Genomic DNA, 17,458 nt, shown 5'->3' on the forward strand with positions numbered 1-17,458 from the left:
CTATATTTCCCAAACCTGGATTTCTCTTCGATTTGTTTCATTATTTCTGGCTCATCTTCCTGAACTGATTCTAGTAAATTTCTTACTTTTTCATTTTCCTCTTTGGTTCTTGTGGTTCTATCTGGGTTATGTTTCTCTTCCATTCCTAATATAATTATACATTTCTTTCTATCTGCTAAGTCTCTTACTATATTCTCCTTCTGTCTCATCACTTTAATAACTGAGTCTTCAGTTTGTTCATTCATTTGCTGTTTGATTATGTCAGTAAATGCAACTTTACTGTTTTCTTGAATTTTTTTCCAACCCTCCTTGTTGTCCTTATTATTCTCCTTTAAGACTTTATTCTCCTCTTTTACTTCTTTTAACTGTTTTTTTAATTCTTCAATTTCCTTAGTTAAGTTTTTGTTCACCTTCTCTAGTTCTTCCAATTTTTCAACCCTCTGCACAATGTTGTTAATGTGACCGAACCTAAGTTCCCAGTGCTCGATCATCTTATCGAGCTTCTCTTCTAGTCTTGTTAATCGGGGGGGGTTTGTGTCCCCCCCACCCTCTTTAAATCCCTGGAAAATATTCTCATCACCTTCTGCTGTATTGCTCTTATCTATACTTCTGATCTTTACATTTTTGTTAGACATTTCGTCATCGCTAAATTGGTCCGGACCTCTTTTGTTTAGATGGCGTCTGCCTGCCTGGGCCAAGTCCTCACCTTCCTCATTTCCTTCCATTTCCCTCAGTAATCCCTCCCCTTCTCCTTTTTCCTCACTTTCCTCTACACTACGAGCAATTTCCCCCCCACACTGTAAATACAATAGGTACTTCCTTTGCTTCGGGATCCACGAAATTTCACTTTTTCTTCAGAACGTCGTCTATGCCGTCCGTTCGTTGAAGTGTGTGTGTGTGTGTGTGATTCACCATGGTCTTGGATCATGTGTTGGATTCATGATTGACAGCTATTACCCTCCTAGAAGAGAGCTTAGAGCTCATGACCAATCTATGGGTAATGCTCTGACCTTACATGCACACCCACCCACTACTCCCTGCCCACAAGAGTTGGAGTAACAAGTCACAGCACAGCAATACTGAAATTATATCAGCCCTGGGTAGAATTTGAACTCGAACTGCTGTAGCAGCAGCTGCAAATGCTACCATTGCACCGTCGAGTCGTGTGTGTGTCTGTATTTACCTAGTTGTATCTTACAGGAAGGGGAGCTATGCTTCTGGTGTCCTGTCTTTGTATCTCAGTGTCTAGTTTGCTCTTAGATTTGTGTATAGTTTTTGCAGACACTTGTTTTATCCAGTTTGTTCCAGATATACACCACTCTATGTGGAAAACTTTTTTTCAGGTCTCTTCTATAACTATCCTTTTTGAGTTTATCATGTCCCCTTGTATTTACCATCCATTGAGATTTCTGCATATTGTGGAATATCCAGTATATACAATGATAATGGTGTAAATTGTGTTGCAGGGTACTATATAAATGCAGCTCAAAAGGCCACAGTTCTGAAAATTCCTGTTGAGAAAATGGTGGAAGTAATGGTTCATGAACTTGAAGTGGGCTGCTTGGATGCACCAAACATTAAGTGTGGGATCATTGGTGAAGTTGGTTGTTCTTGGCCTCTTTATGGTAAGATCTATTGTATATTATTCACTAGAATTGAGTTAATCATTACATTGCAATTGTTTATCCAGTTGTTTCCCACCAGTTATGGTATCACCTAAAAATTTAAGTTTGTCAATTTTCTTTCTGGCAATACCTCGTATGCTTTCACCCCGTAACCTGTTTACTTTCCAGTTATAAAACATATTTTCCAGTATTATGATACATTTGTTTTGTATTATTGTAGATATTTTACATTGTTATATCTCTCCTTAGACTTCGAACGCAAAAGTATACAGGCAGCAGCTGAGACTCAGCAGGTGACTGGATGCCCTGTCATCTTTCACCCAGGCCGACACAAAGATGCACCAGAAGAAATTATCAGAATTTATGAAGAGGCTGGTGGTGCTGTGGACAAGGCTGTCATGTCACATCTGGACAGTAAGGCTCATGTACTAATGAGTTTAGGATATAGATATATAAGTGATGTGATATGGTTTAACATCACAATATCCCCGTATTGGAAAGCTAGGATGGTGCTCCTCACAGAGGATCTTATAGCATGGAATTAAATTAACCATGCCCTTGGTTTAACTTCACCAGTGGCAGGATTCGAACCACCATCCCCTCGACTTTTGCCACAAGTAACGATGCCCTAACCTGCTGAGCCAGCGAGCTTCCATAAATATATAAGTGATGAGGAAAATGTGTTTAAGAGTATATTTATGTGATTTTATATCTACAGTACATGCCTATTTTTAGCATTTACTTTTCAGGATTTCATCTCTAACTAGTGAAATCCTGGAAAGTAAATGGCCAAGTGGATTAGAGCATCATTAATTGCAGTGGAGGTCAAGGTAAAGGCAGTTCAACCCTGCAATGTTCATTAAATTATTTGCTACAGAGTTCTCAATAAGGGGAACCATCCTAGCCTCCTGACAAGGGGGATTTTGTCATGTTAAACCAAATGACCACTTTTCAAGAGGTGAGGCTACTAGTCTCATGCTTCTATCACTTTTAAGTTTCCCCTTAAGACATGCAGAGAGTATATGGGTGGTAGTCATATTGATATTGGTAGTATTTATATTGACAGTATGTTTCCCTGTGGTGGGGGAAAAGAATACTGCCACCAAGTAATTCCACTTGGATCGTAAGAGGCGAGAAGAAAGGGATGGGATTGGGACTAGGCATCCTTCTCCCTGTAGCCCGACAGGGTACATTCCTAAAAGAAAAATCAAAGGCATAGGAGGGTCTGGGAGTTTTCCGACCAGCACCCTAAGGTTTGGGTCTTTTAATGTGCGTGGATGTGGTACAGATGAGAGTAAAAGAGAAGAGATAGGTAGTATGTTTGTGAGAAGAAAGATGGATGTGTTGGCTTCGAGTGAAACTAAGTTTGGGAGTGTAAGTGGGAGGTTATCAGGAGTGAAGAGAGGGCAAGGGAGGGAAGGGGTGGCTATACTAGTAAGTGAAGAGATAGGTAAACGTGTAGTGGAGTGGAAGGAGGTTTCCTCAAGGATAATGTGGATGAAGGTGAAACTGGGAAAGGAGATGTGGGTCTTTGTAAGTGCATATGGGCCTGGCAGTGAGAAGAGCGTAGAGGAAATGGAGGCTTTTTGGAGAGATTTAAATGATTGCATAGAGGATTTAGGGAGAAATATCAATGTAATAGTACTGGGAGACCTTAATGCTAGGGTAGGAAATGATCCAATTGATGGAGTGGTTGGGAAATGTGGAGTTCCAGGAAAGAATTGTAGTGGAGAGTTGATGGTGGAAATGTGTCTAGAGAGTTGATGATAGCAAATACAGTGTTTCGGAAGAGAGTCAAGCATAAGTACACATGGGAGAGGGTGGTGGAGGGAAGAGAGCGTTAATGGATTATGTAGTGGTAAATAGGATTATGATAGGAAGAGTTAAGGATGTACATGTGCTAAGGGGAGAGGGTGGGGGAATATCAGATAATTTTTTGGTGGAAGGTAAGTTGAGAGTGGAGGATAGATGGAGAAAGAGGAAAGGGACAAAAGGTAGGGAGGTGCTTAGAGTGAACTCTTTAAATGAAAAGGAAAAGGAGTACAAGAAGAAGCTGAGGGAGGAGTGGGAGGGAGTGAAGGATAGAGTAGAGCTAGGAGTGGAGGAGGAATGGGGATGATTCAAGGAGGGAGTCACAAAGTGTGCAAAGATGGTGTGTGGAACAAGAAGGACAGGAGGAAATAGAAGGAAGGGTAGTGAATGGTGGGATGAGGAAACAAAGAAGGTTGTAGAAGAGAAGAAGCGAGCTTTCACAGATTGGTTACAAAATAGGATGAGGGAGTCATATGAGACGTACAAAGAAAAGAAAAGAGAAGTAAAGCAAAAGGTAAAGGAGGCAAAGAGGAGAGCAGATGTGAAATGGGGTAAGAGTATGACAGATAATTTTGAAAGTAATAAAAAGATGTTTTGGAAAGAAATTAACCACTTCCATACGGTGACGCCTACGTAGGCATCATGAGGAGCAAGTGGGTACGCGATGATGCCGATGTCGGCGTCTTGATTATATTTATTGTAGTCGTACCTACGTAACCTCCATTCTGTCTAAACTGGCTTCATCATATTTTCTATGGTTATCAAAATCCACGGGTGAAAGAAAACGAACGATTGAGCACTGACTTTATTTTTTATAATGCGATTATTATGATGCAACATCGCACGTCGGGCAGCTAATGCTGCCAGATGTGCGATGTGCCCCAGAGTGAAGAGGTTAAGAGAGGAAGAGGAGGCAAATCAAGTAGAGAAGAAAAGGTAAAAGGTGCAGATGGGGAGATGATAATGGAAGAGAAGGCAGTAAGGGGAAGATGGGCAGAATATTTTAGGGAGTTGCTAAATGTGAAGGAGGATAGGGAGGGAAAGATAGCTGCAGTGGGAAATGCTAAGAAAATGACCGTGATGAGTGAGGAAAATAGAGGAGAAATAAGGAAGGATGAAGTGAAGGCAGTTGTTAAGATGATGAAAGCAGGTAAGGCACCTGGTCTGGATGGATGCCATGCAGAATGTCTAAAAAAAAAAAGGAGGTACAGTGATGATGGACTGGCTGGTGAGGTTATTTAATGTTTGCTGGAGAGAGGGTAGAGTGCCGGAGGACTGGAGGAGTGCCTGTATAGTTCCACTTTACAAGGGAAAAGGGGACAAGTGTGAATGTAGTAGTTTCAGAGGGATTAGCTTGTTAAGTGTAGTTGGGAAGGCTTATGGGAGGATCTTGATTGAGAGGATTAGGAGAGGAACAGAGGGAGTAATTGGTGAGGAACAGTGTGGATTTAGGACGGGTAGAGGTTGTGTAGATCAGATCTTTGTGGTAAGACAGATATGTGAGAAAGCTATAGGAAAGGGGAAGGATGTTTTTTGGGCCTTTATGGACCTGGAAAAGGCTTATGACAGGGTAGACAGAAAGGCACTGTGGAAGGTTTTGCGGATATACGGGATAGGAGGAAAGCTTCTAGGAGCTGTCAAAAGTTTTTATGAGAGTAGTAGAGCTTATGTCAGGATTAGAAATGGAGAGAGTGAGTGGTTCCAGGTTAAGGTGGGACTTTGTCAAGGATGTGTTATGTCGCCCTGGCTGTTCAACTTATATATGGATGGGGTAGTGCGAGAGGTAAATGCAAGGTTAGTGGGTCAGGGATTGGAGATGGTTAAAGAAAATGGAGAAAAGTGGGAGGTGAGCCAGCTGTTGTTTGCTGACAACACTGCGCTTGTGGCAGGATCGGAGGAGGGATTGAGGAAGTTGGTGACAGTTTGGGAGAGTGTGTGATAGAAGAAAGTTAAAGATAAATGTGGGTAAAAGTAAGGTGATGAGATGTACAAGGGGTGAAAGTGGCAGTAGTCTGGAAGTGAGCATTAAGGGAAAGCGGCTGGAGGAAGTGGATAGTTTTAGATACTTGGGTGCAAATGTGGCAGGGAAAGGTGGAGTGAAAGTGGAGGTAGAATGTAGATTGAGAGAAGCGAGTAAATGCCTTGGTGGATTAAAGAGTGTAATGAGGAATAGACATTTGGGAATGGATGCTAAGAGGAGACTATATGAAGGAGTGATTGTGCCAACAGCACTGTATGGGACAGAAACATGGATAATAAGAGAGGAAGAGAGAAGGAGTTTGAATGTGTTTGAGATGAGGTGTCTGAGAAATATGATGGGGATTACTAGGCTGGATAGAGTGAGAAATGAGGTGGTGAGGAGGAGAACAGGGGTGGAAAGGGGGTTGGGAGATAGGGTTGATGAAAGAGTATTGGGATGGTTTGGACACATGGAGAGAATGAGTGAAGAAAGACTAGTAAAAGAGGTATGGAAGGCAGATGTGGAGGGAGTGAACATGAAGGGATGTCCTAGGATGAGATGGATGGATGGGGTGAAGGGGGCTTTGGGGAAGAGGGGAATGTCTGTTGAGGAAGGACGGGAGAGGACAGAAGACAGGGGTGAATGGAGAATGGTTGTATATGGATGATGTTGTGATGCATGAGGTGGAATGGGTGGGGGGATGGGGGTGAGGTAGTATGTGTGAGCAAAATTTGACGCAGCCCGAAGGGATTTCTCCCCTTCTCCTTTTATGCATGAGGGGACGGAGAGGGGGGGGTCGCCGATTTAATGAAGCGGCCTTGCTGTGGATGTGCTTTGTCTTGCGACACTGCTTCTGACCCAGGGCAGTGGACAAGGTGCAGGGATGACCCGTGATCCGGGAGGTGCTAAGATGAGAGGGAGGGTGGAGGGGTGTGGAGTGTATTCAGGGATGGAATGGGTGGGAATGATTTGATGCCTTTTCCTTTTTGGCTACCTCCCTTGTAAGGGGGAGGAAGCCTTGGTATATATATGTATGTATGTTTGTGAGAAGAAAGATGTGTTGGCATTGTGTGAATTTAAGTTGAAAGGGAAGGGCAAGTTTGAGTTAGGGAGTGTAGTTAGGAGGGTCTCAGGAGTGAAGAGAGGACAAGGGAGAGAAGGGGTGGCTATACTAGTAAGTGAAGAGATAGGTAAAAGTGTGGTGGAGTGGAAGGTTTCTTCAAGGTTAATGTGGATGAAGGTGAAAATGGGAAGGGAGATGTGGGTTTTTGTAAGTACATCTGGGCCTGGTAGTGAGAAGAGCATTTTTTGTTGTTGTTTTTTTATATATATATATATATATAGATTTAAATCAGTGCATAGAGGGATTAGGGAGAAATGTCAATGTAGTGTTATTGGGAGACATTAATCCTTGGGTAGGAAATGAACTGATAAATGGAGTGGTTGGGAAGTGTGCAATTCCAGGAAAATATCATAATGGAGAGTTGATGGTTATGTGTCTAGAAAGGGAACTATTGATAACAAATACAGTGTATAGGAAGAAAGTCTGTCATAAGTACACATGGGAGGGGGTGGATGGAAAGGTGGCAGATAGGGCATTAATGGACTTCATAGTGGTAACCAGGAGAATAGTTGGAAGAGTTAAGGATGTACATGTTATAAGGGGAGAGAGTGGGGGAATATCATAATTTTTTGGTGGAAGGTAAGTTAGGAGTGGAGGATAGATGGAGAAAGAGGAAAGGACAGAAGTTAAGGAGGTGCTTAAAGTAAACTGCTTAAATGAGAAAGAAAAGGAGAAGGGGTACAAGAAGAAGCTGAGAGAAGAGTGGGAGGGAGTGAAGGATAGATTAGAAATAGGAGTGGAGGAGGAATGGGGATGGTTCAAGAATGGATTTACAAGGTGTGCAAAGATGGTGTGTGGAACAAGAAGGACAGGAGGAAATAGAAGGAAGAGTAGTGAGTGGTGGGATGAGGAAGCAAAGAAGGTTGTAGATGAAAAGAAGCGAGCATTTACAGATTGGTTACAAAATAGGATGAGAGAATCATATGAGGTACAAAGAAAAGAGAAGTAAAGCATAAGGTAAAGGAGGCAAAAAGGAGAGCAGATGTGAAATGGGGTAAGAGTATGACAGAAAATTTTGAAAGTAATAAAAAGATGTTTTGGAAAGAAATTAAGAGAGGAAGAGGAGGTGAATCGAGTAGACAAAAAAGGTAAAAGGTGCAGATGGAGAGATGGTAATGGAAGAGATGCAGTAAGAGGAAGATGGGTAGAGTAATTTAAGAAGGATGGGGAAGGAAAGGTAATTGCAGTTGGAAGCACTAAGAAAATGACAGTAATGAATGAGAAAAATGGAACAGAAATAAGAAAAGATGAGGTGAAGGCAGCTGTTGATGATGAGTAGGTAAGGTACCTGGGTTGGATGGGTGTCATGCAGAATGTCTAAATAAAGGAGGTACAGTGATGGTCGACTGGCTGGTGTGGTTATTTAATGTTTTTTTAAGAGAGGGTAGAATACTGGAGGACTGAAGGAGTGCCTGTATAGTTCCACTTTACAAGGGAAAAGGGGACAAGTGTGAGTGTAGTATTTTCAGAGGGATCAGTTTAAGTGTAGTTGGTAAGGTTTATAGGAGGATTTGATTGAGATTAGGAGAGGAACAGAGAGAGTAATTGTTGAGGAACAGTGGGTTTAGGATAGGTAGGGGTTGCGTAGATCAAATTTTTGTGGTAAGACAGATATGTGAGAAAGCTTTAGGAAAAGTTAAGGATGTTTTTTGGGCTTTTATGGATCTGGAAAAGGCTTATGACAGAGTAGACAGGAAGGCACTGTGGGAGGTATTGCAGATAGATGGTATAGGAGGATAGCTGTCAAGAGCAGTCAAGAGTTTTTATGAGAGTAGTAGAGCCTGTGTTATAATCTGAAATGGAAAGAGTGAGTGGTTTGAGGAAAAGGTGGGACTTCACCAGGGATGTGTTATGTCACCCTTGTTGTTCAATTTATACATGGATGGGGTGGTGCGAAAAGTAAACACAAAGGTAATGGGTCAGGGATTGGAAATGGGGAAAATGGAGAAAAGTGGGTGATAAGCCAGTTGTTGTTTGCTGATGACACTGCACTTGTAGCAGGATCAGAGGAGGGTTTAAGGAAATTAGTGATAGTTTGGGAAAATGTGTGAAAAAAGGAAGTTGAAGATAAATGTGGGTAAAAGGTGATGAGATGTACAAGGGGAGAAAGTGGCAGCAGACTGGAAGTGAGTATTAAGGGAGACTGGAGGAAGTGGATAGTTGTAGGTGCTTGGGTGTGAATGTGGCAGGAAAGGGAGGAGTGGAGGTGGAGGTAGAATGTAGACTGAGAAAAGCAAGGCCTTGGGGGGATTAAAAAGTGTAATGAGAAATAGACATTTAGGAATGAATGCTAAGAGGAGATTATATAAAGGAGTGATTGTGGGGTACAAATATGGAGCATAAGAAAGGAAGAGAGGAGGAATTTGAAAGTGTTTGAGATAAGGTGCCTGAAAAGTATGACAGGGGTTACTAGGTTGGATAGAGTGAGAAATGAGGTGAGGAGAATGGGGGTAGAAAAGGAGTTGGGAGATAGGGTTGATGAGAGTATTGGAATGATTTGGATACACACAAAGAATGAGTGAAGAAAGATTAACAAAGGTGTGGAAGGCAGAGGTAGAAGTAGTAAACATGAGGTGGCAGCCAAGGACAAGATGGATGGATGGGGTAAAAGGGACATTGGGAAAGATGGGAATGTCTGTTGAGGAAGGAAGGGAGAAGACAGAAGATAGGGGTGAATGGAGAAGGTTGTGTATGGATGATGCTGTGATGCATGGAAGGGAGTGGGTGGGGGATGGGAGGGTGAGGTACTGTGTGTGAAAAATAATATGATGCAGCCCAAAGGGATATCTCTCTGTCTTCTCTTTTTCTGCACAAGGGGATGGAGAGGGGAGGTTGCCAATTCAATGAAGCAGCCTTGTTGTGTCTTGTGACACTGCTTCTAACCCAAGGCAGTGGACAAGATGTAGGGATGACCCATCATCCAGGAGTAGCCACCAAGAAAAGAGAGAGGGAGGGGGGTGAATGGGAGTGGAGTATGTGGGGATGGAAGAGGTGGGAGTGGATTTTATGCCTTTGTTTTTTGGCTAACCCCCTTGTAAGGGGAAAAAACCCTTATGTATATGTATGTATGTATTCATATTGATGGAAAGGGGGGAACACTGATTAAATGAGATGGCCTTGCTCCATTGCTTCTGACCCAGGGTGGTGGGTATGATGCAGGGATATGTCATCCATGAGGAGCCAAGATGAGAGAGGAGGAGGGGTGGTCGATAGAAGTGGAGTGGGTGGGGATGAAATGAGAGGGAGTGCATAAATACCTTTTCATTTTGGCTAGCTCCCTGATAAGGGGGAAAAAGCCCTTGGTATATATATATATATATATATGTATGTATTCATATTGAAGGAGTGAAAGGGATGTTGATGTTGTTTAGCTTTCAGGTGTAAAGGTACTATTAATTCTTTGCTTTATATCAGCTGGGGAATGAACTGATCTTTTGAAATTACATGCCACACCAGCAGGTAGTATATTATCAAAAAGAATTTAGTTTGACACTTGTATATATTTTCCCTGCATCAAAAAGTTCTCTATAAGGAGGCACAGTCCTAACCTTCTCCAAGAGGGGGAGTTTGTGACATTTAAACTGAATCATGTGTATATATTTGCAAAGAAAATATATATGATTCAGTTTAATGTATTGTAATGTAATGAGAAGGTCAGGAAGGTTGGATAGAGTGAGAAACAAGGTGAGAAGGAGAGTGGGGGTGGAAAAGGAGATGAGAGATAGGGTTGAAGAAAGAGTATTGGTATGGTTTGGACACATGGAAAGAATGATGGAAGAAAGATTGGTAAAAGAAGTGTAGAAGGCAGAAGTGAATGGAGTGAACATGAAGGGGCAACTGAGGATGAGATGGATGGATGGGGTGCAAGGGGTGTTGAGCAAGAGGGGGTTGTCTGTGGAGGAAGGAAGAGAGAAGGCAAAAGATAGGGGTGAGTGAAGAATGGCTGTGTACGGATGATACTGTGATGAATGAAAGGGAGTGGGTGGGGGATAGAGGAGGTAGGAAGTGGTTATGTGTGAATGATATTTTGACACAGCCCAAAGAGATTTCTCCCATCTTCAATGTCTCTGCATGAGGGGATGGAGAGGGGGGTCACTGATTAACCCCTTCCATACAATGACACCTACATAGGTGTCATGAGGCATGAGCGGGTATATGAGGATGCCAGCATTGGCATCTTGATTATATTTATATTATAGCTGTAGGTGAGTGATCCCCATATTCTGTGTACTGGCTTGATCATATTTTCTGTGGTTATTGATAATCAGAGTGAGAGAGAATGAGTAATACAGCTAGAACTTTATATTTTATAATGCAAGTATTGTAATGCATCATTGTACACAAGACAGCTGGTGCTGCCCGCAAGAATTTGACTCATATTGAAGAGGTTAAATGAAGTAGCCTTGCTGTGGATATGCTGTTTCTTGCTACAATGTTTGTGACCCAGGGTTTTGGCGAGATGCAAGGATGACCTGTCATTCATGAGGAGCCAAGATGAGAGGGAGGGAGGGGTGGTGGATGGGAGTGGAATGGGTGGGGATGAAATGGATAGAAATGGAACTATACCTTTTAATTTTGGTTACCTCCCTGTTTAGGGGGAAAAAGCCCTTGGTATATGTGTATTTACCTAGTTGTATTTACCTAGTTGTATTTTACGGGAAGGGGAGCTATGCTCGTGGCGTCCCGTCTTTATATCTCATTTTATCTAAACTATTTTTAAATTCATGTATTGTTTTTGCACACACTACTTTCTCATCTAACTTGTTCCAAATGTCTATTACTCTGTGAGGAAAGCTATTCTTTTTCAGATCTCTTCTATAGCTGTCTCTCTTGATTTACTGTCCGTGTCCTCTTGTATTTCTTTCATCCCATTTTATTAGATCCTCTCTATCAATAATTTCTATGCCTTTCATGATTCTGTAAATAGTTATCAAATCTCCTCTCTCTCTTCTTTGCTCTAGTGTCTGTAGCTCAAGTTTTGCTAGTCTCTCTTCATATGATAGTTTTGAGTGTTGGTGCCAATTTTGTAATTGCTCTTTGTATTCTTTCAAGTTTTGTTATAATTTTTTTTTTATTTGGTGACCACATCGTTCCATTTCTTCATCCAGGTATGTAAATGCTACTTTGTTTGTTCTTATTAAATGATAAGTTTCTCCAAAAATCTTGTTTATATGTTTCTGAGGCAACATATTATTCATAATAATGACTCCCAGGTCCTTCTCATTTTCTACTTTTTTTATTCCTTCTTCTCCCAATTTATATGATCCTTCTATTCTTTTTTTGCTTTTTCCAAATTCCATTATACTACACTTTTTGGTATTGAACTCCATCTCCCACTTCCTACTCCATTCCCATACTTTATTGAGACTCTGTAGTGACTCACAATCTTCTTCCGTGTTCACTTTTTTTAACAGTTTTGCGTCATCTGCAAAGAAGCTCATGTAACTTTCAATTTCTTTATCCATATCATTAATATATATAGCAAACATTATTGGGGCCAAAACTGTTCCTTGGGGAACACTGCTTATTACTTCATCCCAGTTAGTGTTTGTCTCTTATCACTACTCTCATTTTTTTTTCTTGCAAAAAGTCTTCCATCCATTTCAGCAGTTTGCCCTGTATTCCTCCTTCAGTTTCTAATTTCTTAAGTAACTTCTTATGTGGTACTTTGTCAAAAGCTTTTTTTAGGTCTAGAAATGCACAATCAGCCCATCCATCTCTTTCTTGTATTATATCTATTAGCCTTGAATAGAAACATATTAAATTGGTGACGCATGATCGTCCTTGTCTGAATCCAAACTGCCTTGGATTTAGTACGTTGTTTTTTTCTAAATACTTTACCCATCTACTTTTGATAATTCTTTCACAGATTTTTGCTATTGTACTTGTTAGAGAGACTGGTCTATAGCTTGTAGGGTCCTCTTTATTTCCTCTTTTGTATATAGGTACTATATTTGCTCTTTTCCAATCTTTTGGAACTTTTCCTTCTTTCAAGGAGCTGTTTATTATGCTTTGTATTTTGTCTGCCAGTTCATTCTTGCATTCTTTCAAAAATCCAGTTTGCTATTTCATCTGATCCATGCAATTTTCTAACATCAAGATTACTCAAGTGTTTCATTATTTCGTTCTTTGTTACTTCTATTTCTTTCATAGGGGGGACTTTCTCTTCCCATTCGATCTCTCCAGGTTGTATGTCCTCTCTTGTAAACACTGATTTAAAATGCTTGTTCATAATTTCTGCCATTTCTATTTCCTCTGTGTATTCAACTCCTTGTCGTAATTTCTCTAATTCTTGTTTGTTTTTCAGTTTGTTGTTTACAAATCTGTAGAATAGTTTTGGTTGATCTTTACATTTTTCTATGACATCTTTTTCATATTTTCTTTTTTCGTCTCTGCACACTTGTACATATTCATTTCTATAACTAGTATATATTTTCCATTTTTTAGGTCTTTTGTCTTTCTTCTATTTGGTCCAAGCTTTATCTCCTTTGTCTTTTAACTCCCTACAACTTTTGTTGTACCAGCACTTTACATATTCTTTTTCTTGTTTTTTGTCTTGGGACATACTTTTCCACTCCTTTTTTATAAATTTTTGTCAAAATATTCCATTTCTCCATTTGTATCTTCTTTGTGTATTCTTTCCCAATTTTTATTTTGAAAGAATTCTCTTATTTGAAAAAAAAAAAAATCATGCATCAATCTTCGTTTTCTATATTGTTCATTTCTTTTCATGTATTTTTCCTCATTTAGTTCTAATTCTATCAATATGTGGTCACTTTTACTTATTGGTGCCTGGTATTCTATCTTTTCCACTATTTCAGGTTCTGATGTGATTATTAGATTTAGTCTCGATGGTTCTTCATTTCTATACCTAGTGTTCTCTTGAATCCATTGTGTCATTGTGTGGTCAATAATCATCTCAAGTAGAACATTTCCCCATGAGTCTTCTCCACCCTTTACTGTCATCTCTTCCCAGCAGACTTCTTTGCAATTAAAGTCTCCCATCATAATTATTCTTCCTCCATCTTCCATTATCTTGTTTAATGTTATTCTTGTGTCTTCTAACATACTTTTATGTTCACTCTTTTCCCACGAGGCTGTTTTTGGGGGCACATAGTTTATTACAAACTTTCTGCTCTTATCTCTGTCTTCTACTTCTATCATAATCATCTCTACTGTATTCTTTCCATATGTGACACTCTTTATGTTTTATCTCTCTGTTTCTAATCCAATAATTATATGCATTGTGTCCTATGCTGTTGGGTGGTAGTGGACCTTTTAATTTTGTCTCTACAATTCTCATTATGTCCGGTTCTTTTTCCTTCAGATACTCGTTCAGTTCATTCAGTCCTGTTATTAATCCATCTATATTTGTGTAGGACACTCTTAACTTTCTGTTATTTCCATTGTATTCACTGTTTCTTTTTTGTTTCTCTCTGTTATGGTCCATTTCCTCACTTTCATATTCACTACTCTCCAATAGAATTCTTCTTTTTCTGACTCCGTTCTGTTCTTGTTTTTTCTTTAGCTTCTTGCCTTTTCATTTTTTCTTCCTCTCTTTCCTCTTTATTCATTTCTCTTTTTATCCATACCTTTTTATATTGTTCACTTGCTGCTAGCTTCCCTGTTTTTGCTAAGATACAAGCCCACCGGCTGTGCCGGGGGGCTTGGCCTGCGGCGCTGAGCCTTCGACGCAGGCGCTGCGTGCCCTGGGCTACGCCCCTTTTTAGGGAAATAAGATATCAAAATCATATTGCTTTTTATTTCTTGTCAACATCTAGCTGTTCTCGCAAGTCATCTATATAGGCGATTTGTGCTGGTTTTAAATTTCCGTTCAAAACACCCTTTTTATATTTTTCTAATTCTTTTTTTCCTTTAATTAATAACTTTTTTTTACTTGCTTTTCTTGTTTCAAAACTTTGCGAATTGTTAAAGCTTTTGCTTTGGCCTCTCTCCGTTCCTTTCTAGCCTCCTTCTTCTTCATTCATTCTTCTTCTTCTTCTTCGAGTTCTTCTTCTTCTTTGAGATCTTCTTCAAGTTCTTCTTCTTCTTCAAGTTCTTCTTCTTCAAGTTCTTCTTCTTCTTCAAGTTCTTCTTCTTCTTCAAGTTCTTCTTCTTCTTCAAGTTCTTCTTCTTCTTCAAGTTCTTCTTCTTCTTCAAGTTCTTCTTCTTCAAGTTCTTCTTCTTCAAGTTCTTCTTCAAGTTCTTCTTCTTCGAGTTCTTCTTCTTCGAGTTCTTCTTCAAGTTCTTCTTTGAGTTCTTCTTCTTCGAGTTCTTCTTTTTCGAGTTTTTCTTCGAGTTCTTCTTCTTCTTCGAGTTCTTCTTCTTAGAGTTCTTCTTCGATTTCTTCGAGTTCTTCTTCTTCGATTTCTTTGAGTTCTTCTTCTTTTTCTTCGAGTTCTTCTTCACCGCAGTTGGCGGTGTAACCGATTTACCCCCAAACGCCTCTCGCCTCAGGAAAAGGAAATAATTGTAACAGAATTTAATTTGTAATAATTCTCTGCTGTTGTTTGTGACCTGAATTTAATCTTAATTGGTCTGGTCTTATCTGTACTATATTTTCCAAGTCTAAACATCTCTTCAATTTGTTTCATGATTTCAGGTTCATCTTCCTGAACTAATTCTAGTAAACTGTTTACTTTTTCTTTTTCCTCTTTAATTCTTGTGGTTCTATTTTGGTTAAATTTCTCTTCCATTCCTAATATAATTATACATTTCTTTTTGTCTGCTAAGTCTCTTACTATATTCTCCTTCTGTCTCATCACTTTAATAACTGAGTCTTCAGTTTGTTCTTTCATTTGTTGCTTAATTATGTCAGTAAATGCAACTTTACTGTTTTCTTGGATTTTTTTTCCAGCCCTGTGCTTCCTTTGCTATGGCCTCTTTATTGTCTTTATTATTCCTCTTTAATTCCTCATTCTCTTCTTTAACTTCTTTTAACTGTCTTTTTAATTCTTCTATTTCTAAAGTTAAGTTTTTGTTCGCCTTCTCTAGTTCTTCCAATCTTTCAACTCTCTGTGCAATCTTGGCTACGTTACCGAACCTATTTTCCCAATGCTCGGTCATTTTATCAAGTTTTTCCTCTAGTCTTGCTAATCGGGGGAGGTTGGTATCCCCCCCCACCCTCTTTAAATCCCTGGAAACTATTATCATCACCTTCCACTGTGCTGCTCTTATCTATATTTCTAATCTTTACATTTTTGTTGATCCAGTCATCAACGAAATCATCGTCATCATCGGTCCATCTTTTGTTTACAAGACGCCTGGCCTCCTGGACCATGTCCCCCTCTTCCTCATTTCCTTCCATTTCCCTCAATAATCCCTCCCCTTCTCCTTTTTTATCACTTTCTCACTACACGAGCTTTCCCCTTCCCTATAAATACAATAAAGTACTTCCTTGATGTTGAGATCTACGTAGATTTTCCTTTTTCTTCGGAATTCCAATTCTCGCCGTCCATCCGACAAAAGTGTATTTACCTAGTTTACCTAGTTGTATTTTGCGGGAAGGGGAGCTATGCTCGTGGTGTCCCGCCATTGTATCTCGCCATTGATTTTGCGCATACTATTTCATTATCCAGTTTGTTCCAAGTGTCCAAAACTCTGTGGAAAACTGTTTTTCTTCAGTTCTCTTCTATAGCTATGTTTTTTTATTTTCTTTCCATGTCCTCTTGTGTTTCTCTTGTCCCAGTAAAGTAAGTCCTCTCTATCAAGAATCTCTGTGCATTTCATGATTCTGTAGATGGTCAATAGGTCACCTCTCTTCTTTGCTCCAGTGTTGGTAACTCCAGATTAGCCAATCTTTCCTCGTATGATAGGTTTGCAAGTGTAGGTGCCATTTTTGTAGCTGCTCTTTGGATTCTTTCTATTTTCTTTATATTCTTTTTGGTACTGGAGGACCACAATGTGTGTGTGTGTGTGTGTATGTATGTGTGTATATATATATATATATATATATATATATATATATATATGCATACACACACACACACACACACATTTTAAATCAGTGTTTACAAGGGAGAATATACAACCAGAAGAGATCGAATATAAAGAGAAAGTCCCCCCTATGAAAGAAATAGAAGTAACAAAGAATGAAATAATGAAACACTTGAGTAATCTTGATGTTAGAAAATTGCATGGACCAGATGAAATAACAAACTGGATTTTGAAAGAATGCAGAAATGAAATGGCAGACAAAATACATAGCATAATAAATAGTTCCTTGAAAGAAGGAAAAGTTCCAGAAGATTGGAAAAAAGCAAATATAGTACCTATATATAAAGGAGGTAATAAAGAAGACCCTACCAACTATAGACCAGTCTCTCTAACAAGTACAATAGCAAAAATTTGTGAAAGAATTATCAAAAGTAAATGGGTAAAATATTTAGAAAAAAACAGCGTGCTTAATCCAAGGCAATTTGGATTCAGACAAGGACGATCATGCGTCACTAATTTAATATGTTTCTATTCAAGGCTAATAGATATAATACAAGAAATAGATGGATGGGCTGATTGTGCATTTCTTGACCTAAAAAAGGCCTTTGACAAAGTACCACATAAGAAGTTGCTTAAGAAATTAGAAACTGAAGGAGGAATACAGGGCAAACTGCTTAAATGGATGGAAGACTTTTTGCAAGAAAGAAAAATGAGAGTAGTGATAAGAAACAAACACTCAAGATGGGATGACGTAATAAGCGGTGTTCCACAAGGAACAGTTCTGGCCCCAATAATGTTTGCTATATATATTAATGATATGGATGAAGAAATTGAAAGTTATATGAGCTTCTTTGCAGATGATGCAAAACTATTAAAAAAAGTGAACACGGAAGAAGATTGTGAGTCACTACAGAGTGATCTAAATAAAGTATGGGAATGGAGTAGGAAGTGGAAGATGGAGTTCAACACTAAAAAGTGTAGTACCGGAGGACTGGAGTAGTG

At 39.6% G+C, this 17,458-nt stretch overlaps 1 protein-coding gene across 2 annotated transcripts in view; it reads left to right on the plus strand.

Annotated features, from left to right (window-relative positions):
* Positions 1 to 17,458, plus strand: part of LOC143025344 (N-acetyltaurine hydrolase) — a 66,823-nt gene that overhangs the window by 42,997 nt on the left and 6,368 nt on the right. For both annotated transcript variants that reach the window (XM_076184846.1, XM_076184845.1), the window contains 2 exons: positions 1,467 to 1,625; positions 1,875 to 2,039. In XM_076184846.1, the coding sequence (XP_076040961.1) occupies positions 1,467 to 1,625; positions 1,875 to 2,039 (324 nt within the window). The remainder of the gene's footprint in view (positions 1 to 1,466; positions 1,626 to 1,874; positions 2,040 to 17,458) is intronic.

Source organism: Oratosquilla oratoria, chromosome 5 (genome assembly GCF_046742065.1).
Source record: "Oratosquilla oratoria isolate Oo_2021 chromosome 5, ASM4674206v1, whole genome shotgun sequence".
Classification (NCBI taxonomy): Eukaryota; Metazoa; Arthropoda; class Malacostraca; order Stomatopoda; family Squillidae; genus Oratosquilla; species Oratosquilla oratoria.